The sequence below is a fragment of the Somniosus microcephalus genome, chromosome 8 (assembly GCF_052327205.1).
Source record: "Somniosus microcephalus isolate GS21.2 chromosome 8, FLI_Smic_1.0, whole genome shotgun sequence".
Taxonomy (NCBI): Eukaryota; Metazoa; Chordata; class Chondrichthyes; order Squaliformes; family Somniosidae; genus Somniosus; species Somniosus microcephalus.
In genome coordinates, this window is record NC_140994.1 from 3,029,719 (window position 1) to 3,055,876 (window position 26,158).

The following is a 26,158-nucleotide window of genomic DNA, read 5'->3' on the forward strand; positions in this document are numbered from 1 at the left end:
TTAACCGCCTGCTGCACCTGCATGCTTACCTTCAGCGACTGGTGCACAAGAACACCCAGGTCTCTTTGCACTTCCCCTTCTCCCAATCTATTGCCATTCAAATAATAATCTGCCTTCCTGTTTTTGCCACAAAAGTGGATAACCTCACATTGATCCACATTATAGTGCATTTGCCATGTTTCTGCCCGATCACCCAACCTGTCCAAATCGTACTGGAGTTTCACGACATCCTCCTCACAGCAACACTTGGCGCTAACCACAGGAAGGAGCCCTCGCCAGTGCCGTGTAACGGGACCGTGCCGTACTCACAGCTTAGTTGCTGGTTTATCATTTCAGGCCGCTGGTTAATCTTTGGACTCTTTTTGGACTGTTTTTGTCACTCCTGCAAATAGACTTTGTCTGCACAGAGCGAGATTGATCTGGTTTTGCACTTCTGTTGGCCGCCTCACAGACAGTTTGGCTACTGTCCCGGACGGCCTTCAGAGCTGGAGGTTGAGGGAGACCGGGAGGAATTAGTAGGCCACTTACACGGCCCATTTTCTAGGCCTGTCTTTCTTGCTATAAAACCCCGTGTTGCATTAGCTTTATTGCAGCCTGAGCTCTTCCACAGCAGTTACAGTGATTCGTTCCGGTTCATTGAAACCTCTCATCATTTCCCCTATGTACAGTTGGGACTAAAATCTGTCAGTCTGTCACGGCATTTATTAAGTATGTTCAAACTATAATTAATACTTTTAACTAAACTGTACCACCTGACATTTACTGACATGCTCAATATTCCCCTTGCAGCTTCTTCCCGTCCTCCCAATGATATCCTGTGCCTCCTATTTTAGTTTGGGCCACAGTTTCAGGAGATTTTCTGTTACCAATATTGTGACAGCGAGTCAGACTGGAGATTAATCTTGATTACCACACTGATGTGGGCTGGACTGCTCTGACTGGTATTTCCGGGTCGGCTTATGGCTCTTGGAGGTGGGAGTGGCTCAGTCTGCAGTCGATTTCTCTCCGTCATCCGTCTCTGAAGTTGTCGAAACTGATCACAGTCCAGGGCCATGTCTGCAAGAGCACTGGCGAAAGGTAAAGGAGTCAACAACTGGCTGAGTGTGAGTGAGGGAGAGACCCTCTCTGCCTCTCAGTCAATATCTTATGTGTCTATCTCTCGGTCTGTCTGTGTGTGTGTCTCTCTCTGTCCCTGTTTCTCTCTCTCTCTCAGTCTGTCTGTCTGTCTCTGACTCATTCTCCCCATTTGTCCCCATCACGCTGCACGTCTATTCAACTGTGTGTGAGAGTGTGTGTGTGTGTGTGTGTGTGTGTGAGAGCGAGTGTGTGTGAGAGAGAGTGTGTGTGAGAGAGAGTGTGTGTGTGTGAGTATGTGTGTGTGAGAGAGAGAGAGAGTGTGTGTGTGTGTGAGAGAGTGTGAGAGAGAGAGAGTGTGAGAGAGAACAAAGGACTCATAACACCCATATACAAAAGTGGGGACAAAGTCGACCCAAATAACTATCGAGGCATCTGTGTAAACAGTAACCTGGGGAAGGTATTCTGTAGTATCATAAACAAAAGACTTATAAACTTCCTTGAGGAGCACAATGTCTTGAGTAAAAGCCAAATTGGATTCCTGCCAAACTATAGAACATCAGATCATATCTTCACCCTACAGACCCTAATTGACAAACATGTTCATCAAAACAAAAGCAAAATTTACGCATGCTTTATAGATTTCCAGAAGGCATTCGATTCCATCTGGCACGACGGTCTATCCCTGAAACTTATCGAAAGCGGGGTAGGGGGAAAAACATATGATGTAATTAAATCAATGTATACAAACAATAAATGTGCAGTTAAAATTGGAGACAAACAAACAAAATACTTCCCACAGGGGTGTGGGGTGACGCAGGGCTCGCCCATCTCACCGACACTCTTTAATATTTACATAAATAAATGAATTGGCAAAACTACTTGAACAATCTACAGCACCCGGCCTCACCCTATATGAATCCAAGGTTAAATTCCTCCTCTATGCAGATGACCTGGTTCTGCTGTCACCAACTAAGGAGGGTCTACAGCAGAACCTGGATCTGCTGGAGTCGTTCTGCCAGACCAGGGCCCTGACAATAAATCCCCAAAAAACCAAAGTCCTTGTGTTCCAGCAAAGATCCAGACATCAGGGACCCAAAATAAATTTCACACTAGGGACAACCAAAATTGAACAAACCACTAACTACACATACTTGGGCTTAAAAATCAGTTCTATGGGAAATTTTCATCTGGCTGTGAATGAACTGAAAGAGAAAGCAAGAAGGGCTTTCTATGCCATTAAAAGATCAATCCAAATAGTCAAAATTTTTAAATCAGTAATTGAACCAATTGCACTCTATGGCAGTGAGGTGTGGGGACCGCTTACACAACAAGAATTTGCAAAATGGGACAAACACCCAATTGAGATCCTACATGCAGAATTCTGTAAAAGTATCCTCCGGACTCGAAGGAAAACCGTAAACAATGCATGCAGGGCAGAACTAGGCCAATATCCATTAATAATCACTATCCAAAAAAGAGCCACCAAATTTTGGAAACACCTAAAAATGAGCAACCCCCAATGCTATCATTACGAAGCCCTGAAATGCCAAGAGAGGACCATAAAGAAGAATACCCTCAGTCAACTAGTCCTGGGACTCAGTGAAGTAACTACTAACACTACTAACAATAACCAGCCCCAGGACAGTGACAGCGTAACACAAAGAATTCGACCCAACACAATCGTCACTAAGCAAAAGGAAAAATATCTGTCATATTGGGCAGAAACAACAAAAACCCAAAACAAACTCAATTGCTACTTGGCCCTAAACAGACAATATAACATGGCTGGTTACCTGACCATGGTAAAGGATAGCAAACTGAGAAAAACCTTGACAATGTACAGACTTAGTGAACATAGCCTGGCGATTGAAAAAGGTAGACACAGGCAGACCCGGCTACCAAGAGAGGACAGGATATGCTCTCACTGCAGTCAGGGAGTGGTGGAGACAGAGATACACTTCCTCACAGCTTGTAGAAAATATCAGGGCATAAGGGAGAACTTCTACCCAAAATTCACAAAAATATGCCCGGAATTCAGAAATTTGAATGACGACCAAAAACTCCCATACCTACCAGGGGAAGAGAGAAATTGTGTAACCTTAGCGGCACACTATGTTACAGCTTGCCATAAACAGAGGGACAACCACTAAATATAAGAAAAGAGTATATACAAATTATATGAATGTATATTTATACACTCAGGGATATATCTGTTTATACACTGTATGGATAGATCTGTGTTTATGTGTTCAACCATGAATGTTTTTCGATGCTTTGGCAACATAAGATGTACCTTGTCATGCCAATAAAGCGATTTGAATTGAATTGAATTGAATTGAGTGTGTGAGAGAGTGTGAGAGAGTGAGGGAGAGAGAGAGAGAGTGTGTGAGAGAGTGAGTGAGGGAGAGAGAGAGAGAGTGTGTGAGAGAGAGAGAGTGTGTGAGAGAGAGTGTGTTGTTAAGTCTGTGAATTATTTAGTTAATTAAGACACAGACTAATGAGTAACAATAAAAACAGGTCTTTACTGGTTGGAGGTAGGGACTATACTGAATACAAGATTACTGCACAGTGCTTATATACCGGTGTGTTCACCCCCGGTATTACATCTACAGCAGCCTGAGAAAGTAGTACATCTCTTAAGGTGGAACAGGCTTAAGCTCTCTTAAGGTGGAACAGGTTACATACACAACACTCCTCCCTTCTTAGCTTTATAGTCATCCCCCCCATTTAACATAACGTAATAACATATATACATATATAACTTCATGTTTAACGTAACATATCACAGATTCAGTCTCTGCGGAAAACAGTTCACAGATTCAATCTCTGTGGTGTAGTCGGTTCACGTTACTCATTCAATAGTCCTTTCATGGATTTAACAGCTTGAACTTCCGAACTGATTTGGCTCCGTTCGGAGGGACCACGTGTGTGATCTGGTAGAGGTGATAATGGTTCAGATGGGTCATCTTCTGTTTTTACTTTTCCTTTTCTGCTTCTTGGAGACTCTCTGGGCTCCATTGTCAGCTGCCACAGCTGCCAGCTGCATGCGCAGTTCCTCCTTCTCTTCCTCCTTTTTTCGTAGTAGAGCCACCTTCTCCCGATGTTCCGTAGACTTTCGGTGCTCCTCCATGATTTCTGTATGGTGGGAGTCGAAGTTACAAGTTGGGCAGGACAGGACATAGTAATATTTGGAGTCGTCCGACAGGTCAGCGAGAGGGTCGTCTATTTCCTCCATACCCAGCTGGACGTTAGCCAGCTCTTGTTCCAAATCCAGACATCTTTCCTGAAGAGACTTCTTCATGTGTACCTCTGCATCCAGCTTTTTCTGGGCTTTCAGCAAGTCGTTTACTAGTGACCTCATTTGTGATTTTAATACTTCAACTTCCTTTGGAGATTGATTGATCGGACTATGCAATCCCTCTACCGGAGCAGCTGTTTCAGCGGTCTGTTGTTCTACATTGACGTGAGTCAGCGTACTTTTGGCATCCAATGGCTGCTCTGTTGCAGTCGTTTCAGTCTGTGTCGTCACATCAGCCATCTCAATGACTTTTGAGAGCTCCGAACCCTTTTCCTTTGAAGATCGCAGCTCGTGTTCAAGTTTTTCCCATTTCAGAGTCTTGTCCCTCAGCATATGAAGGAGTTGGCTGACCGTTAACTCTTCTGACACCAGATTATGGCACGCACCTTCAGAACCTGAATCAGCTTTGATTCGTTCGGCCTCCTCGCGCAGATGGTTGGTGTGCTCCTGCTCCATTTTCTCCATCAGTTGCTTCTGTTGCCTTTCCAGATTCTCCCACTCTGTAACAAAGAACTTTTTTATTTCATTCATCTCTTGCTCAAAACGGCGAATCATTTGTTCTAATTGCTGTTGTAGTTTGAAATGGAGTTGAGTTCGAGCCCAGTGTCCCTCAAAAATGTGCATATCAGTAGACTTGACAGACTCAGAATTCTCTGTTAAACTATGTTGTTGTTGCTCAGTGGAATTCTGTGCTGAAACGTTGTCTTTTGCACATGGGTTGGTCTTACCATCATCAGTTCTAGAGTCTGGGCTGATTATCTGCACCGAGTTCTCACTCTTTATGGCTTTTAGCGAATGCCAGTCCATATTTATGTTTCTAAACCACTCCCGGCCTAGTAGTGGTGGACCTCCCTCCGGTAGCACATATAAGTCCATTATTTGCCTTCCTTCGCCCTTGTTGGCCACTGCAACCTTTATTGTCCCGATGGGGTACACTCTCTGCCCCGTGTAGGTTGTCAATATAATCTCCGTATCCTGTAGGGGAATATGTTGGAATAACCTTCTGTAATCTTTCTTATTCATGACCGACAATGCCGATCCAGTGTCCAATTCCATTTTTACTTGGACTCCTTCTATCTGAAGAGTAACCCAAATTGTCTGGAGGTCTGCACCCTTACCAACGTTGAGTACCCTTAAGCTAGCCAGTTCAATACTGCTTAAGCCAGCCAGTTCATTACTGCTAGCGTCTGAATCGGACTCCTGTTCGGCCACCTTGTGTACTTTTGCGTATTTTCCTTGCGGTGACTTCTTGTTGCTGGTCTTCTTCCCTGACCTGCATACTCTAGCTATATGTCCAAGCCTACCACAAGTTCTACATTCTTGGTTTTTAAACCAACACTGGTTCTGATCATGCGTTGTCTTTCCACAACGATAACATTTGCCAGAACTCACACCCAATTTGTGTGCACTGAGCTCCGGTGACCGTAGCTGCATTACTGCCGTGCCTCTCGCTGCGGCTTCCTGTGCTGCTGCCATAGTGACCGCCTTCTCAAGCGTCAGCTCATTCTCCTCGAGCAGTCGCTTTTGTGTATCCTGTTTAAATAAACCACACACAAATTTGTCTCATAGTGCATCTGTCAGTCCCGTTCCAAACTGGCAATATTTCGCTAATTTACGCAATTCCAGCAAATATTCAGCATTGCTTTCATGCTGTAGCTGCCTTCTGTCGTAAAATTTAAATCGTTCCGCTAGCATCAGCGGCGTGGGGTTTAGATGATCTTTCAGGACAGTAACAATCTCATCGAACGTCTTATCCGCCGGTTCATCTGGTGATAACAGGTGTTTCAATTGCCCGTATGTCTTCGCACCCATTAAATTTAATAATGTTAGTGCTTTATCAGCCTCACGAATTTTATTGGCCTTACAATAATTTTTAACTCGTTCAACATATATGGCCCAATCTTCGACGTCACTATCAAAGTTGCTAATATTCCCGTGTTTAGGCATTGTAGTACTTTATCAGATTTGCAATTTCTCAGATTTTTTTTTTTTTACTGCTATCCAAGATGGCGGCTTCCCACTCTTGCCGTCGTCCTCCGCCCACAAAATGGTGGTTTTCCCGCGCTTGGCGGTCTTCACCCGTCCCCCGACGCCGTCTCCCTTCAGCCCCGAGTGCGGCCCTTATCTCCGCCGCGATCGATGGCCTGCGCTTTTCACCGCGGCTCTCGCGCCTTCAGTGTCTGCCGACGCTGCGCCTTTCAGCCCGAGTGCGGCCCTTATCAGGGATTGCGATCGATGGCCCTTATCTCCCGATCGCGATCGCCCTTGTACCTCCGACTTCCCCCAGCCCTGTCTTTGCAGCCAACGCTGCTCGGCTTACCCACCACCGAGGTTGAAAAAGAAGCTGCAGGATGTCTTCTGTCCTCCAGTTTTCAGTCGCTGATGGAGGCTTCAGGGTCCTAATGCCTGTCGCTTCCAGTGGGGTGGTGCGGTTTGAAACCTCTCTTCAACGTCCTGTCTGTGGACGAAGCCGCCGTGGAATAACTGCCGCAGGGTAAGAATCTGACTCGTCGCCAGTGTTAAGTCTGTGAATTATTTAGTTAATTAAGACACAGACTAATGAGTAACAATAAAAACAGGTCTTTACTGGTTGGAGGTAGGGACTATACTGAATACAAGATTACTGCACAGTGCTTATATACCGGTGTGTTCACCCCCGGTATTACGTCTACAGCAGCCTGAGAAAGTAGTACATCTCTTAAGGTGGAACAGGCTTAAGCTCTCTTAAGGTGGAACAGGTTACATACACAACATGTGTGTCTCCCTCTCCCTGTCCCCCTGTGTGTATCACCCTCTGTCAGTCTGTGCAGATGACTGTCTCTCTGTGTGCGTGAGACCCTCTTGATCTGCCGTGTCTGTCCCTGTTTCTCTCTCTCGGTCTGTCTGTGTATGTGTGTCTGTCTCTGACTCATTCTCCCCATTTGTCCCCATCCCGCTGCACGTCTATTCAACTGTGTGTGAGAGTGTGTGTGTGTGTTCATCTGCCCAGTCTGTCTCTCTTCCTGCCCTGTCTGTTTGTGTGTGCCCTCACCCTTGTGTTTGTGTGATGTATCTTGCAGCTGGTGATAGTTCGAGTGTTTTTTGCCCAGCACTCTGATCTCGCACTGAGTAATCAACACTCCATTTCAAAGAATCTTACAACACAGAAGGAGGCCATTCGGCCCATCATTCCTGTGCCAGCTCTTTGGTAGAGCTATCCAATCTGTCCCACTTCTCTGCTCTTTCCCCCTATCCTCAAGTATTTATTCAATTCTCTTTTGAAAGTTACTGTTGAACCTGTTACCACCGCCCTTTCAGGCAGCGCGTTCCAGATCACAACATCTCCCCTCTGGTTCTTTTGCCAATTTCCTTCAATCTGTGTCCTCTGGTCACCGACCCTCCTGCCACTGGAAACAGTTTCTCCTTATTTACTCCATCAAAACCCTTCATGATTTTGAACACCTCTATGGAGTTGAGATAGAAGATCAGCCATGATCTTATTGAATGGCAGAGCAGGCTCGAAGGGGCGAATGGCTTCCTCCTGCTCCTATTTCTTATGTTCTTATATTAACCTTCTCTGCTCTAAGGAGAATAATCCCAGCTTCTCCAGTCCCTCCACATAACTGAAGTCCCCCATCCCTGGAACCATTCTAGTCAATCTCCTCTGCACCCTCTCCAAGGCCTTGACATCCTTCCTAAAGTGTGGTGCCCAGAATTGGACACAATACTCCAGCTGAGGCCTAACCAGTGATTTATAAAGTGTAACTTCCTTGATTTTGTACTCCATGCCCCTGTTTATAAAGCAAAGGGTCCTGTATTTTTTTAACAGCCACACCAACTTGTCCTGCTACCTTCAGCGATTTGTGTACATCCACCCCCAGGCCTCTCCGTTCCTGCACCCCCTTTAGGATTGTACCCTTCAGTTTATATTGCCTCTCCTCGTTCTTCCTACCAAAAAGTATCATTTCACACTTCCCTGCGTTAAATTACATCTCTCATGTGTCTGCCCATTCCACCAGTCTGTCTCTGTCCCCCTGCAGTCTGTTACCATCAGGCTCATTTCCGAGTTTCGTGTCATCTGCAAACTTTGAAATGATGGCCTGTGTACCTAAGTATAAGTCATTAATATATATCAAAAAGAGCAGTGGTCCCTAGCCTGACCCTGGGGAACACCACTGTACACTTCCCTCCAGTCTGAAAAACAGCCCTTCACCGCTACTGCCTAGTTTCTGTCTCTTAGCCGATTTTGTATCCATGCAGCCACTGCTCCTTTAACCCCATGAGCTTTAATTTTGCTCACTAGTCTATTATGTGGTACTTTATCAAACGCCTTTTGAAAGTCCATATGCACAACATCAACCACACTACCCTCATCAACCCCCTCCATTACTTCATCAAATAGCTCAAATCATGTTAGTCAAACACGACTGTCCTTTAACAAATCCGTGCTGCGTATCACGGCACAGCTCACTTGCTGCTGATCCTGGTTCCATTACCGGTCTCCACCCTGCTCGGTAACCCATGGCCGCCCAGACTCTGGGTTCACAGGTGTTGCCCAGTGCCCCAGTGCTATGCCAGTTTCCTCACTATTTGTTGCACTATCCCTGGATGTTTCAAGTTTAATGTCCATTTTCTCCTGACGAATGATTGTTTGCCCCTCCTTTCACAGGAAGCCCTGCCCCAGGCCCTGTGCCTGAGGGAATGATACGTCTGTATGGCATGAAATTCTGTCCTTTTGTCCACCGCACTCGCCTGGTCCTTGAAGCCAAGGGACTCAAGTAAGGTGAATGTTTCTCAAAGCTCTGTCTGAGGTAATGCGGGGGTACTTGCCACAGTCTTGGCAGACTCGCTGATCCTAGTCCTGAGCCCAGCTAGTCTGCAGCTCTCTAGGCCACCTTGGATTGTCCCACCAACCTAGCCCATTAATGGGACCCAGATGGGTGGACCTGTCACTGGGGGCTGGGATTCATTCTACTGGGTTAGTCATAGAGTCATCGAGTTATACAGCTCAGAAAGAGGCCCTTTGGCCCATCGTGTCCACGCCGGCCATCAAGCCCTGTCTATTCAAATCCCATTTTCCAGCACTTGGTCCGTAGCCTTGTATGCTATGGCGTTTCAAGTGCTCATCTAAATGCTTCTTGAATGTTGTGAAGGTTCCTGCCTCTACCACCCTCTCAGGCAGTGAGTTCCAGATTCCAACCACCCTCTGGGTGAAAAAGCTTTTCCTCAAATCCCCTCTAAACCTCCTGCCCCTTACCTTGAGACTATGCCCCCTGGTTATTGACCCCTCTTCTTAGGGGAAAAGTTCCTTTCTATCTATCCTATGTATGCCCCTCATAATTTTGTACACCTCAATCAGGTTCCAGGTAACTCTGCAAACAGACACCCTTATCAATGTGGGAGGTCATACAGCAATCAGTGACCCGAACTAATCCAGTACCATGACCACACTACCTTTGCCCAAATATGGCTCGGCTACTCTCTGAATCATCAAGGGAGCCTGGATAGAGGGAAATTAATCTGGAATCCTTCCTCGTTAGTATATTATGACCTTCCCAACTTGCTACGCTTCTCTGTTGGTCTGGCAGAGCCTGGAACCCAGTGATTTCATGCAATTACCTGGCCCTTAAGCAGTGTCCTTAGTCTAAACATCTTCAGTTTCTCCATCATAGGGTCAAGAGTGGGGTTGCGCACTGATGATTCCATTGTTCGGCTCCATCCATAACTCCTCCGATAATGTAGCAGCCCGTGCCAGCTAGGAGCAGGACCTGGACAAGCTCCAAGCTTAGGCTGATGTGGCGCATTGCTTGGCATAGGAGCTTCACAGGAACGTTATCAAACAATATGTGACACCGAGCCACATAAGAAGATATTAGAACAGGTGAGGTCACAGAGATAGGTTTTAAGGAGCGACTTAAGGGAGGAGAGACAGGTAGAGAGGTCTAAGGGGGGAATTCCAGAGCTTAGGGCCGAGGCAGTTGAAGGCACGACCGCCAATGGTGGAGCGAAGAAAATTGGGGATGAGCAAGAGACCCGAATTGGAGGAGTGCAGAGACCTCGGAGGGTCGTAGGGCTAGAGGAGGTTACAGAGATAGGGAAGGGCGAGGCCCATGGAGCGATTTGAAAACAAGGATGAGAAGTTTAAAATTGAGGCGTTGTACCATGCCGAGTCCTCCACAATTAACATCCTGAGGGTCACCGGTGACTGGAAGCCTAATGGACCAGCCATATCAATACCATGGCTACACGAGCTGGTGGAGGCTGGGGTCTCTGTGATGAGTTGCTTGCCCGACCCCTCAAAATCATTTGCACCATCTGCAAGGCTCAAGTCAGGAGTATGCTGGAATATTCACCACTCACCTGGAGGGGAGCAGCCGCAACAACACTCGAGAAGCTTGCCACCATCCAGGGCAGAGCCGTTCCCTTGATTGATGGCCCTGCCCCTGGACTCGGTATCCACCCCTCCCCCACCGCAGTCCGTGGCTGCAGTATGCACTGTCTACGGGATGCACTGCGCAACTCGCCAAGTTTACTTCAACAGCACCTCCCTCCCCAAGACCTCAGGTCAACTGGGGATGGGCAAAAAATGCCGGCCTTGCCAGCGACGCCCACAATCCCAAGAATGAATAGACTAAAAAATGAGAAAGAGTTAGGTTAGATGCCAGAAAGGAGCGCAGAGATCTCGTAGGCTTGTAGGGCTGGAGGAGTTTACAGAGGTAGCGAGGGGCGAGGCCATGGAGGAATTTGAAAACAAGGATGAAAATTTTAAATACACAATCAGCTTTATTAACAGCTTAAAGACCATAGCTTGTGGTCATGCTCTGATGGCCAGGAAGCCTTGCTCTGGCCCAGTTAATAAGCACCAGTTTCTCACTGTAAATATCTGGACCCATAAAGTGTGTCCAGTGAGGTTTATTCCTGGTTTTGCCCCATTGAAGCGGTCTTGCTTACGCTGAATGCTTGCATGACGCATTCTTTCCCCAGTTTGGCAATCCAGTTGTGTGCATCTTTTGATGGTTTTGGGCCTTCAACTCCAAATCCATTCTCTTTAAGGTATGAAACAGTCAACATCAATCTGTTGAACAAGCCTGATTGGTTCTTTGAGAAGAATCCCCTTGGTTTGGTGCCAGTATTGGAGACCCGCCAGAGTCAGCTGATCTACGAGTCTGCAATCACGTGCGAGTTTCTGGATGAGAGCTACCCTGCGAGACGGCTCCTGCCCACAGAGCCCTACGAGAAGGCCAAACAGAAGATGCTGTTGGAACATTTCAATAAGGTACCACAGGGAGCGGATGCATTTATTAGACTGTGTGTGGCAGGCCATTCAGCCATGGGTGGAATCGGGGGGGGGGGGGTTGGGGGAGGGTAAAGGGGCCAATACCCTTCAGTCAGATCATAGAATCAAGCAGCACAGAAGGAGGTCATTCAGCCCATCATGCCTGTGCCGGCTCTTTGAAAGATCTACTTAATTAATCCCATTCCTTTCTCTTTCCCCATAGCCCAGAAAATGTTTCTGTTGTAGACTCATTGGGCTGGATTTTCCAAGCCTCGAGGAGGCAGGCATGGAGGTGGGACAGCCGGTAAATTAGGAGAAAGTGGGGGCGGATAGCAAACCCGCCCCATCCCACCTCCGTGCCCTTTTGCCAGGAGGCGGGAAGATGTGCTGCTTCGGGTCCCGTTTCCTGGAGGTGGGAAAGGCATTTAATCCTTTTAACTGCCTGTTAACAGGTAGTTCACAGGCAGAAAAAAGGATTAGTGCCAATTTACCTTCACGGATGAAGGCTTCCCGACCTCGGAGAACCCCGCCGGGTTGGAGGAGACATGGAGGAGGTCTGCAGCGGTCGGAGGCACCTTGAAGTAAGGTGTAGAGGTAAGTGATGGGTGCAAGTGTGGAGTGGTAAGTATGTAAGGTGAGTGATAAGTTTTAAAAAATGTTCACTTACCTTGTTTTCTTCCTACAGCCTTCAGCTGCGACGGATCGGGAGAGCCGACATCCTCCTTGTCAATTTCACAGACTGGTTGTTGGATCCTCTGACCCAACAGCCATGTGAAATTTACAAAGTTGAAAGGTTTGATGAGTCCTGAACACAAGGACTCATCAAACTAAAGAGAATGTCAGTGTTTGACAGCTTCACAGAGCTGTCAAATGCTGACATTTCTTCTTTCAAGAAGTCTTGACAGATAGCACGTCTGATGTTGATGTGCTCTGTCAGTGACTTCCTCCCTAATTGGCCTGCTGAGCCCGCAGGGCGGGCTTAACAATCTCAATCAGGGGACAATCCCTCTGGTTGGTCAGGCGAGGGTGGAGGCGGGACATTGACACGACGAGCAGCAGTCCCGCCTCCAACTCGCCTCCATTCACAAAATCCAGCCCATTGATTGAGATTGATTGCTGTGATCAGTCAACAGCTCCATTCTCGTTGTATCATGTGACCACCAGGATGGTAGAAGGTGAACTCGATAGACCGTGCACTTCTTTCATCCAGCGATTCCGGTGTCTTCTGGTGCTGGGATCGTTCTCACTTGGTGCTTCAAAATTGGTCTAAACTCATTGCTAGTCCACTGTGTGCTGGAGTCAGTATCCTCGCTCTTAACCCTTTCTCACCCATGCCTCCTTACAAGAACCTTGGTCGGAACTGAGAGAGGAAGGTAGGCGATGCCACTTTAAGATTAGAAACATAGAAACATAGAAACATAGAAGATAGGAGCAGGAGTAGGCCATTCGGCCCCTCGAGCCTGCTCCGCCATTCAATGAGATCATGGCTGGTCATCCAAATTCAGTACCCTGTCCCTGCTTTCTCCCCATATCCCTTGATCCCTTTAGCTTTAAGAAATATATCCAACTCCTTCTTGAATATATTTAATGAATTGGCCTCTACTCTCTTCTGTGGTAGAGAATTCCACAGGTTCACCACTCTCTGGGTGAAGAAATTCCTCCTCGTCTCTGTCCTAAATGGCTTACCCCTTATCTTTAGACTGTGACCCCTGGTTCTGGACTCCCCGACCATCGGGAACACCCTTCCTGCATCTAGTCTGTTTAGTCCTGTTAGAATTTTATAAATTTCAATTGATCAGAACACAGAAGGGAGGAGAGAACGACGGCCAGTGCTGGCCAGTTGAAATGTTGGGTATTGATACAAAGAGCAGGCGATGAGTTTAACAACTGGGGATGGAATTTTTAAAATAGTGCTGGGTGATTTACAAAGAACATCGCAATAAGGCAGTGGAAAGCCCAATGGGGGAGATAACAGGTCCAAAGGAGAGAGGCAAAATGTAATGTGAACGGATGAAGCTGGCAGGAAGTGAGGGAGATGGCCAATGTCTCCAGCAGGTGGACAGCTCCACTCCTGCACCTTTCTCGCTGGTGAAAGATGCTCAGTCCGTGCTGGGTAAGGGTTTCCCCCCACTGCCCACACTCTGCTACCTCACGTGTGGCCATTCTTCACCTCGCAGTCTGGCCCCTGAATGTTGGCAGAGTATTTGACCATGGGAGACTTTGCCTGGTCCTGTCCTGAGCTGATGGCCACACACCTGCGACCTCCAGCAAGAAACATTTCTTCTAACCCTTCCCTAGCCCAGACACACTGAGACCAGTTACACGGAACAGAGGAACAGGAGGAGGCCATTCAGCCCCTTGAGCCTGTTCCACTATTCAATGAGATCATGGCCGATCTGTATCCTAACTCCATCCACCCGTCTCGGCTCCCTATCCCTTGACTAACAAATATCAATCGACCTCAGAGTTACAATTATTCATTGAGCTGGCACCTACTGCTTTTTGTGGGGGAGAGTTCCACACTTCTACCACTGGCTGAGGTCACAGTGCAACCTTTATCCAGCTCGGGTCTTTCCTGTAGCTGGGCCCTCGTCTCTCTATTGGTGGATTGTCACGCTACATCATCCTGAGATAGATCCCATAACTTTCATCTCCAGCACAACATCCCTGGTCAGTTTCTCCACTCACTGGCTCTTTCCTTTTAGTCAGCAATGTGTTTTGAAGTACCCGTATTCCATCTCGCTCAAACTGCCTGACAGTGAAGGAAGGAAGAACTTGCATTTATCCAACCCCCCTTGCATGTCCTCAGGACGTCCCAAAGTGCTTCACAGCCAATGAAATACTTTGCCACTGGTGTTTTGTAGGCAAACGCAGCAGCCAATTTGTGAACAGCAAGATCCCACAAACAGCCATGAGCTGACTCTGTTGGTTGAGGGATAAATATTGGTCAGGACACTGGGGAAAACTCCGCTGCCCTTCTTTGAAATAGTGCCATGGGATCTTCTGCCTGAGAGGCAGACTCAGTTTAACGTCTCATCTGATGGACGGCACCTCCGACAGCGCAGCACTCCCTCAGTAGTCAATTCAATTCAATTCAATTTTATTTGTCATATATGCAGCAGACGTGTGTACTGCACAATGAAATGTTGATTTTTACGAGTCCTCCCAACATTGGAATAAATATGGCATAACAATGATAAAATACTAATCGTCAGTCTGCCTGGATTGTGTGCTCAAGTCTCTGGAGTGGGACTTGAACCCACGACCTTCTGACTCCAAGGCGAGAGTGCTACCCACTGAGTCATCTTGAACTTTGCAGTTGATGACTGTAAAAGCTGCTCGCACAGACAGCACGCAGCCTGCTCCACGCATTCATTGAAACTCTGGTTTTAAACAGTGCTGGTGAGCAGGTATGTGTGGACAGTATGCTGAGCTGTGATACTTCATGCTGTGAGGTGTACAGTGCTCCAGCACCCGTTGTTACATAGGAACAGGAGGAGGCCAGTCAGCCCCTCGAGCCTGTTCTGCCATTCAGTGAGATCACGGCTGATCTGCAACCTAACTCTTTGGCCCATGTCCTTTAATACCTTTGGTTAGCAAAATGCTATCAATCTCAGATTTAAAATTCACAATTGATCTATCATCATTTGCCGTTTTCGGAAGAGAGTTCCAAACTTCTTCCACCCTTTGGCTGCGATTTTGCTGGCGCTCAGAGAGGCGGGTCAAAGGTTAAAGTGCTATTGATTGACGCCGGGTCCCGAACCTGCTGTCAACCCGCCTCCAAACAGCTTTCCCAAGTGTCGGGTCCCCGATTTGGGAATGGACCCGACACCTAGTGGCGGGAAACGGACTAAAGGCAATTACCTGCCTATTAACAGGTACTTTTCAGTAGTTTTCAGCCTGTTTTTCGATTTTCCCGCTTCTGGGTCGGGTTTCCCGATGGCTGGACACCACGCCAGGTAAGTGTGGCGTGCCGTGAGTCTGGTGTAATGTTTGTGAAATGATGACAGCTGCAGAGGTGGTGTGAAGGATGCAATGTTGCACATGGTGAGTTTCAGAGCAAAGAAAATGTTGGTTACTGCATTTTTAAAACATTTACAGGTTTCTTTAGCTTACAAGTTTTTAAATCCAGCTATATGTCCAGTGCCACCTCATTGGGAGAACCTCTCTCACCAGTGACAGATCGCTTCTGCCATCTCACCTGCAGCTGCCATCTATTCCAGCATATGGAGGGAGTCATTGGAGAGCCTGGGTGCAAGAGTTCACCTTTGTGCAGTGATTGTCAGTGTTTTCAGCACCTCAGTGCTGTCAAACACTGAGAAATCAACTGTCAAAATAAAATTGTGCATGGTTCCTTTAAGGAAACCAGCAGATGATGCGTCATCAAATGACGTCATCAGACCCGTTTCTTGTTAATTGGCTGGTAAGCCTGCAGGGCGGGCTTAACAAGGTCAATCAAGGGAAAATTACGTCTGGAGCGGAGGCAGCTGAGGGCGGAACTGGAACCTGGAAACCAGCTGTCCCGCTGACAAAATCGTGGCCTGTGTGCAGAAGTGTTTCCTAATTTCACTCCTGAAAGGTCTGGCTCTAATTTTTAGACTATACCCACTAGTCCTAGAATCCCCAACCAATGGGAATAGTTTCTCTCTATCTACCCTCTCTGTTCCCTTTAATATCTTGAAAACTTCGATCAGATCACCCCTTAACCTTCTAAATTCTAGGGAATACAACCCTAATTTGTGTAATCTCTCCTCTTAACTTAACCTCTGAAGTCCGGGTATCATTCTGGTAAACCTACGCTGCACTCCCTCCAAGGCCAATATATCCTTCCTAAGGTGCGGTGCCCAGAACTGCTCCCAGTGCTCCAGGTGTGGTCTAACCAGGGTTTTGTAAAGCTGCAGCATAACTTCTACCCCCTTGTATTCTAGTCCTCTAGGTATACAGGCCAGCATTCCATTAGCCTTTCTGATTATTTTCTGTACCTGTTCAGGACATTTTAATGATCGATGTACCTGGACCCCCCGAGTCTCTTTGGACCTCCACTGTTTTTAGCTTTTCACCATTTAGAAAGTACCCTGTTCTATCCTTTTTAGGTCCAAAGTGGATGACCTCACATTGCTTACATTGAAATCCATTTGCCACAGTTTTGCCTACTCACTTAATCTTATCCCTTTGTAATTTTATGCTTTCATTTACACTGCCTACAATGCCACCTATCTTTGTGTCATCAGCAAATTTGGATGTATGGCTTTCTATGCCATCATCTAATTAGTTAATAAATACTGTGAATAGTTGAGGTCCCAACACAGATCCCTGCGGGACACCACGAGTCACATCCTGCCAATTAGAATACCTGCCCATTATCCCTACTCTCTGTCTCCTGCCGGTCAGCCAATTTCCTAACCAGGTCTCTTATGTAGGACTTTGTTAATGTCTCCACCTGTTCTGTCACCAGCTACAAGGTTACATGTACAAGATTCCGATGGGAAAGAGAAAATCCGAGGATACGTCTAAAATGGAGGAGGAATTCCAGGCTCAGCTCAACAACTTCGAACAGGTAAAGGGGGAATCTGGGAAACATGGTAATAACACACTGGGCGTGGGGCTGGGGAGCAGGAACTGGGCAAACAGTGCATTGTGGTAGTGTGGGGATTGGGGGCAGAGACTGGCTCTGCGAGTATTGCCGTGGGATCTTTAATGTTTCCCTGAACTAGTGGAACAGGCAAACGGGATCTCCCTTTAATGTCACTTCTGACAAACACCTGAGCTCAGAGACAACTTCGCACCCACTGAGCCAAGCTGCCACACTGACGGGACGATATGTAGAATTTAAATATCAATGAGAAGAAAGACTTGTATTTTTATAGCGCCTTTCACCACCTCGGGACGTTCCAAAGTGCTTCACAGCCAATGAAGTACCTTTGAAGTGTAGTCACTGCTGTAATGTAGGAAACACGGCAGCCAATTTGTGCACAGCAAGCTCCCACAAACAGCAATGTGATAATGACCGGATAATCTGATTTAGTGATGTTGGTTGAGGGATAAATATTGACCCCAAAACACCGGGGAGAACTCCCCTGCTCTTCTTTGAATAGTGGCCATGGGATCTTCGACATCCACCCGAGAGGTCAGACGGGCCTCGGTTTAACGTCTCATCCGAAAGACAGTGTAGTGTATGTAACCGTTCCACCTTTAAGAGAACTATTTTAAGGGTTGCACTACTTTATCTTGGCTGCTGTATACTGTAATACCGGTGGTGACCACACCGGTATATAAGTGCTGTGTAATGATTTATTGGGCAGTTCCGCCCTGACCTTCGACTAGTAAAGAACTGTTAAATTTTACTCTTGTGGTCTGTGTAGTAATTCTCAATATAACACACAGACTTAACAGTGGCGACGAGTACGATCTTACCCTGCGGCAGAGATACATCCAAGGCAGTTTAACAGGCGTCGAGAAGAGGCATCCGCCCTCATCATTCTGCTGAGACAAGACTCGGGTCTGCAGAGCAAAGGAAGAATTCTGACACGAAGCCTTCCATCAGCAACAGGCAGTGATCATCCCTTCTATCACGGTGGTGGATAAGCCGATCAGCGACGAGCAGCAAGTCGGCCACGTTGACTGTGAAGTAGGGGAGGGAAAAAAAAAACGGAGGATATAAGGGCGGAGAACTCGACCACGGCCGGGGAAAAGAGCCGGACAGAAGTCGGGGCCAGAGGCGCTGAGACTGGGGCAGCGTAAGGCACGGAAGCCGCGGTGAATGCAAACGCAGCCGGTGTGAGAGACCGGGCTGCAAGCGGGCTGGGAGACGCAACAGCGTCGAGAGAGAGCTTGATCGCGACCGGTGAAAAAGGCCGGGCAGCTACCGAGGCCGCGAGGCGCAGCGACAGGGACAGCGTAAGGCGCGGGAGAAAATAAAAAAACCGCGGAGAACTCAGCCGCAGCCGGGGGGGAAAGGACCGGACTGCAAGAGGGGCTGGGAGGCACGATTCGAGAACCGCTGGGGAGGGCGAACGCAGCAATACGGCAATCGCTATTACAGCCAGCGGGGGAGAAAGGCAAACGCGGGAAGCCGCCATTTTCGTAGGCGGGGGAAGAAGACAAGCGCGGGAAACCGCCATTTTGAAAAAAATAAATAAAAGAAAAATTTCTTTTTGTTTCTCAAGAAGATTGCGAGGATGCCTAAGCGTGGTAACATCAACGATTTCGATCCCAATGTTGAAGATTGGGCCACGTATGTAGAACGCATAGAGATATATTGTAAGGCAAATAAAATATCAAATGAAGATAAAGCACTAACCTTACTAAACTCAATGGGTGCGAAGACATACGGGCTATTGAAGCATCTTCTATCACCAGCTAAACCGGCGGATCAGACTTTCGCTAATATTGTTGCTGTCCTGAAGAATCATTTGAACCCCACACCGCTGATGTTAGCGGAACGATTTAAATTTTATGCGAGAACGCAACTGAAAGAGGAAAGCAACGCGGAGTACTTAATTGAACTGCGTAAGCTAGCGAAATACTGTCAGTTTGGGGAAAGACTGACAGAAGCACTGAGAGACAAATTCGTGTGTGGATTGTCGAAAGAAGGAACCCAAAAGCGGCTGCTTGAAGAGAATGATCTTACACTTGATAAGGCTGTCACTATTGCAGCATCGCACGAAGCCGCAGCGAGAGGCACTGCGGAAATGCAGCTGAAGGCAGCGGTACTCAGCGTAGATCAAATGGCTTTGGGTACAACGAAATGTTATCGTTGTGGAAAGACAACACACGATCAGAACCAATGCTGGTTTAAAAACCAGGAATGTAGAAAATGTGGCAAGCTTGGTCACATAGCTAAAGTATGCTGGTCAGGAAAGAAGACCAGCAACAAAAAGTCACCGCAGGAAAAGTGCAGAAAGGTACATAAGGTGGCTGAGAAGAGTTCGGATGAACAGAATTCGGATTCAGACTCCAACAGCAAGGAACTGGGTAGTCTGAGAATTCACAATGTGAGTAAGGAAGCTGACCGACAAACTATCTGGGTCACACTGCAGATAGCAGGAGTCCACGTGAAGATGGAATTGGACACCGGATCGGCGTTGACGGTCATGAATAAGCAAGATTACAAAAAGTTATTCACACATATTCCCCTACGGGATACGGAGATAGTATTGCAGACATACACGGGGCAAAGAGTATACCCCATCGGAAAGATAAAAGTCAAGGTGGTACACAAGGGCAAAGCACACCAAGGAATGGACATATATGTACTACCTGAGGGAGGTCCACCACTTCTGGGACGGGAGTGGATCAGGAAAATAAATATGGACTGGCACTCCCTAAAAGCAATAACGGTAGATTCCGGGAAAAAGAAAGATGTCAAACCTGCACGATTGTCCAGAATATTGGATGAGGACATATGCAGCAGTGACAGTGACAAAGCAGAGAGTGAGAACTCTCGGTGAAGACAATCAGCTCAGACTCTGGAACTGATGATGGTAAGACCAGCCCATGTGCAAAAGACAAGTCTAAAATGGACTTGCAGACTAATGATTTAAAAACGAAGGAGTGCATAAATGCTTCAGAAGAGAACAAAGTATCAGAACAGAATTCCACTGAACAACAACAACATAGTTTGACAGAGAATTCTGAGTCTGTCCAGTCTACAGACATGCACATTTCTGAGGAACACCAGGCTCGAACTCAACTCAATTTCAAACTACAACAGCAATTAGAACAAATGATTCGCCGTTTTGAGCAAGAGATGAATGCAAAGAAAAAGTTCTTTGACACGGAGTTGGAGAATCTGGGAAGACAGCAGAAGCAACTGATTGAGAAAATGGAGCAGGAACACACAAACCGTCTGCGCGATGAGGCCAAACGAATCAAAGCTGAGCAAGAAAGGGAATATGTCAAATTCATCGATCAGTTGAAAGCTAAGAAGAAAGAGCACCCTTTTGTGAGCAGTGTCAGCAGTAATAAGCCACTCAGGGAATTGGTGGCAGAGGCAAAAGCTGAAGTGATGGAGGAAATAGAAGACAATAGAGAAGAAGCAGAAGATGATGACTCATCTGAACCATTATCACCCCTACCAGGTCACGCACGTGGTCCCTCCGAACTGAGCCAAATCAGTCTGGAAGTAGAAAAACTTCCCAAGGTACTCGAGCCTTTAGAAGTCAGCAATGCTGGTTCTGAAGTTACGAAAGTTCAAGCCGTTAAGTCCAGTGAAGGACTATTAGATGAGTCACCCCAGCAACGAGAACCTACTACACCACCGAAAACTACTACACCACCGAGGCGTTATCCGGACCGAGTCAGGAGGCCTCCTCAGAGACTGAATCTGTGAACTGTTTTTACATGAAGTTGTGCATATATGTTATGATATTATGTTTAATGGGGAATATATACGGTTAAGCTAAAAAGGGAGGATTGTAGTGTATGTAGCCGTTCCACCTTTAAGAGAACTATTTTAAGGGTTGCACTACTTTATCTTGGCTGCTGTATACTGTAATACCGGTGGTGACCACACCGGTATATAAGTGCTGTGTAATGATTTATTGGGCAGTTCCGCCCTGACCTTCGACTAGTAAAGACCTGTTAAATTTTACTCTTGTGGTCTGTGTAGTAATTCTCAATATAACACACAGACTTAACAGACAGCACCCCCAACAGTGCAGCACTCCCTCAGCATTGGCACTGGGAGTGTCAGCCTGGATTTTGTGCTTAAGTCTCTGGAGTGGAACTTAAACCCACGACCTTCTGACTCCGAGGAAAGAGTGCTGCCCACTGAGCCACAGCTGACACATAGAGGCCATGTGACCTAACCCTCCCAACAAACTACAGGGAATATCCCAATCACCAACTCTCCAAAGCAGGTCATTTCCCAAAGGCAACCCAGACCTCTAAAGCTGCTAAAAACATGAGATTTCCCCCTGATGTAATCAAGCCAAGGAACTGGGTGAGGGAGAATAGACAGCATCCCACCTTCAAATAACAACTCTTTTGAACATTTCAGAGGATTTGTTAGTGAGTTCGAACAGCGCCAATGTGCACACCCAAGGGTGAAAGGTGTGCAGTTGCTGTACGGAGCTTGTTACGGTATTCGAAGTGTTAATCCCCATCAGCTGTAGAAGCTGGAAGCTGTAGTACAATCCGATTTCATCACTGAGGAAATGGCCGAGAGAGGAGGCAGTACAGTGTGACACAGAGAATGTAGGCAGCAGAGAGAGGAGGGAGAAAAATGCCTTATTCTAAGAATTCGACGCATTATTACAGAAATAAATCCTGACTGTGGGAAGCAGCGGGCAGCAGCCCAAGGTTGGACAGTGGAGATGTGAGGATTGATGAATATTTGGGTGTTTTTCTTGACTATCTCTGGGAAACAGGAACCTTTGCTCAGGAGAATGAATGGGTGGATAGAGTCTGCGATGGGCTGCTTTGGACAGAGTCTGTGGTAGCAGCTGGATTGACAGCCTTTCCTCATTACATACTTCCTTGTTTCCTCGGGAAGGTGAGTGGCCAGGGGCTCAGCACTGGGGATTGGAATGGTTGCCTCATGCCCTGGAGACTTGCTCCATTATCGGGTCGATGATTTACCTGCCCTGACTCACCGTCTACGGGGTTGAAATGTGAGAGGTTCTGGCGGTGGAGGCTGTGCATAGTCACACGGAAAGACTCACTGGTCTTGTCCCATTCCAATTCTCCTTGCGTGTGTAGTCCTGGAGTAGCACTCTTGCCTGCGTTGTCCTGACCCCTGGTTTGTTGCAGCATTTAGCCAGGCCAAAGACTCCATTTTTCGGTGGTGACTCAGTGATGATGATCGACTACATGCTGTGGCCGTGGTTCGAGCGCCTGGAGTCCCTCTCGTTGAGCAAGTGAGTGAGGAATATCAAAATGACATTAATGAGAGAGTGGGTGGTGGTATTGGTCAGACACTAGCCTTTCACTACTGCAACGTGGGTCAAATCCACCCAAGAGTGTTTGATGGGAGCTTTACTCAACCCGTGCTGTACCTGCCCTGGGAGTGTTTGATGGGACAGTGTAGAGGGAGCTTTCCTCTGTATCTAACCCATGCTGTACCTGCCCTGGGGGTGTTTGATGGGACAGTGTAGAGGGAGCTTTACTCTGTATCTAATCCGTGCTGTACTGGCCCTGGGAGTGTTTGATGGGACAGTGTAGAGGGAGCTTTACTCTGTATGTAACTCGTGCTGTACTGGCCCTGGGAGTTTTTGATGGGACAGTGTAGAGGGAGCTTTACTCAGTATCTAACCCGTGCTGTACCTGCCCTGGGGGTGTTTGATGGGACAGTGTAGAGGGAGCTTTACTCTGTATCTAACCCATGTTGTACCTGCCCTGGGAGTGTTTGATGGGACAGTGTAGAGGGAGCTTTACTCTGTATCTAACCTGTGCTGTACCTGCCCTGGGAGTGTTTGATCGGACAGTGCAGAGGGAGCTTTACTCTGTATCTAACCCGTGCTGTGCCTGGGTGGGGTGGGGGGAGGAGAGGGTCAGTGTTGGGGGGTTTAGGGAGGGCTCTCCCAGTGCAGTGGGATCAGGGAGGAGGTCACCCAGCTACACAACAGGACAAAACTTAGATGCAGGAAGGGCATAAATAACACTTTTGTAAAAGGAGGAAGCCTCACCCTTAACGATCGAGACAAGAATGACTTTAAAGCAATGCTCACGTGCCTGTCCTGGCCAGTGGTACTGGGGAGCCTCCAGACACTCGGAACCGTTCAATCCCTGTCTCAGTAATTCCCAGATCTCTCAAGTTGCAGATTCTCACAGAGCTCAGTGTTCTGATTTCTGATTTATTCCTCAATGAGACACCAGCGCTGGGAACAGCCCTTCCCAAAACTCCAGAGCCACAGGATCAAAGCAGTCTACAACACCTAGTGACCGGGCACTCATGACTGCTAGAACTAGTGATCAGTTAATAACGACTGCTAGAACTAGAAGTTGGTCACTAATAACTGCCAAAACATCCTGGACTAAAACATGTGAGAGGTGTGGTTCATTCAAGGGTCACTGGTGCACATCCCACGAGGGGCTTGGGATGAGGAATCAAAGATACAAGATTAAATGTAAGAGATTTAGAACAGAGGGCAGGAGAAACTCCCTCACACACAGAGTTGTGAGGTTATGGGATTCACTCCCAGGGTTAGTGAATGAGGCAGAAACTGTGTCAACACTGAAGATTAGATTGGAGAGGAGGATAAAGGGAAAGGCGATAAAGGGATATGGGAACAGGGTGGGTAAGTGTGTTTAGAACTATTTGCTCAGGTGGAGGGTGAAGGCCGACATGGACTGTTTCCGTGCTGTACATTCTATATATGGATGTTTCTCAATGACCGGTTACAGAGCAGCTGAGGCCTGAGCTTGAGCCTTGCTAGTGGCTGGGGAACGGTGGCGGGGTGGGTGTGTATAAAACCCAGAGCTGGGATCTGTTCAGGACCCGTGCTGGTTAATGATTCACTTCTCTCGCTTTTCACTGACTCTCTCTTCCTGTTTGTGCAGGTTCCTGGACCCCACCCCAGCCCTCAGGCACTGGATCCAGGCTATGCAGCAAGATCCCGCCGTCAAGGCAACTGCCAATGACAGCAAAGCCTACAGAGGCTTCTACGAGCTGTATGCCCAGGCTAAACATGCTGTACTATCACCCGTCATCACAGTGCGCTCACTGACGTCAAGGCTCTGATGTAAAACTGACCCAGGATTCGCATCGACTGTTCCCTTGCCTCCTGATTTAATCAAACATTAGATTAACCCTGGAGATAAAGAGAAAAGAAACCCGCAAATGCTGGAAGCCTGAAATAGAAACAGGAAAACTGGAAGCGCACAGCAACCATCAGTGTCTGGAATAGAACAGCGCAGGTTAATGGGCCTTCACTGGTCTTTGACCTGCCTCGTTCCCTCCCGATGTTAATGGACCTGCTCCGTGCTTCCAGCATTCCCTGTTTTTTTTAAATTTTAGTTGCGGAGCAGAGACCTGGGTCTGTGCTGTCTGGGTCTGTGCTGTCTGGGTCTGTGCTGTCTGGGTCTGTGCTGTCTGGGTCTGTGCTGTCTGGCCGGGAGAGACGACTTGTGTTCTGAGAGACCTGAGAAAAGGGGGAAATTCAATCGCAGCTCAGTGAGTTTATAAAGAGTCCATTCCGTCCGACTGGCTGCTGAATGAACAAACTCAGATTTCAGAAAGATTTATTTTGGCTGTGTGCCTGCTGTTTGTGAGCAGGATCTGATAGATTTACAGCCCAGAATTACTCAGCAAATCCCTTTGTGTGTTTTTATCTAAATACCTTCCTGCCTGAGTTTGAAGATAGCAACATTCCTCTGGCTGTTTGGCCGCTGTGCCCGGACTGGGGCAGGTAGACACTAGTCTCTGTCACCAGACTATCTTTCTACGTAATCACTTCCTCCCCTGATGGATTTTAACCCTTTGGCAGTCACCACACTGAGAGCACAAATACCCGGCCTTCCTTTGTACCTTGTGCTATTCTGGAAACACTCAATATTCATCGTGCAAAATACCATTTTGAAAGCAAAAGGAGTTGTGTCAAATAAAAACAGAAGATGCTGGAAATACTCAGCAGGTCGGGCAGCATCTGTGGAGAGAGAAACAGAGTTAACGTTTCAGGTCGATGAACCTTCGTCAGAAACCTGACAGGTTGTGTCTGTAACTATGCTCCTGAAATTGAAAGTCTTTGGAATGATTAAGCATTGCAGTGTTTTATTCTAGAATTGGGGTCCTGGTCATAGACTCATAGAATGATACAGCACAGAAGGAGGCCATTCGGCCCATCGAGCCTGTGCCGGCTCTTTGGTAGAGCTCTCCAATTAGTCCCACTGCCCCCTGCTCTTTCCCCAGAGTTCTGCAAATTTAAACCCCTGCAAGTATTTCTCCAATTCCCTTTTGAAAGTTACTATTGAATCTGCTTCCACCGCCCTTTCAGGCAGCGCATTCCAGATCACAACAACTCGCTGCGTAAAATAGTGTCTCCTCATCTCATCTCCTCTGGCTCTTTTGCCAATGATCTTCAATCTGTGTCCTCTGGTTACCGACCTTCCTACCACTGTCGAAGTTCGAGCAAGACTCAGACACACAGTAACTGGCAAACCATACTTTTTAACTTGTCACAAGGGGAGAGCAGTACAACCAAAGGTCGATACTACAACTCCAACGAACACTTACAAGAGGCTCATATTTATACATTGGAGTAAACAAGTTCCAGATAAACACGTGGATATTACATCATTGGTTTAGCAACACTAATTTCTCAAAAAACAACTTACATTAAACAAAGCCTATTCTTTCAATTCCGCTTCTTATCTCTACTTAGTCCAACCATCTGAATCACAGATTCCTGTCTTATCTTACCACAGCGTATGCCTTTCTGAGGTGCCGAATCGTGATTGGATGCCGTACAATAGCTAGTTAACCATATCCTGCAATGATTCAATCTTCTATCTAGCAGTCAAGCCCTTGTGACCTTTATTGTTCTTTAATACTAAACCACAGGTCAACGAGCAGGTGTCCCTCTTCCTCC

At 47.2% G+C, this 26,158-nt stretch overlaps 1 protein-coding gene across 1 annotated transcript; it reads left to right on the forward strand.

Annotated features, from left to right (window-relative positions):
- The first annotated feature begins 963 nt into the window (after positions 1–963).
- On the forward strand, positions 964–25,328 carry LOC147113248 (glutathione S-transferase omega-1-like). The gene is made up of 6 exons (XM_085994135.1): positions 964–1,077; positions 9,024–9,132; positions 11,408–11,630; positions 17,086–17,187; positions 22,383–22,489; positions 24,132–25,328. The coding sequence occupies exons 1-6, from the start codon at positions 1,053–1,055 to the stop codon at positions 24,310–24,312; spliced, it is 747 nt and encodes a 248-aa protein (XP_085850261.1). The 5' UTR covers positions 964–1,052; the 3' UTR covers positions 24,313–25,328.
- The last annotated feature ends 830 nt before the right edge of the window (positions 25,329–26,158 follow it).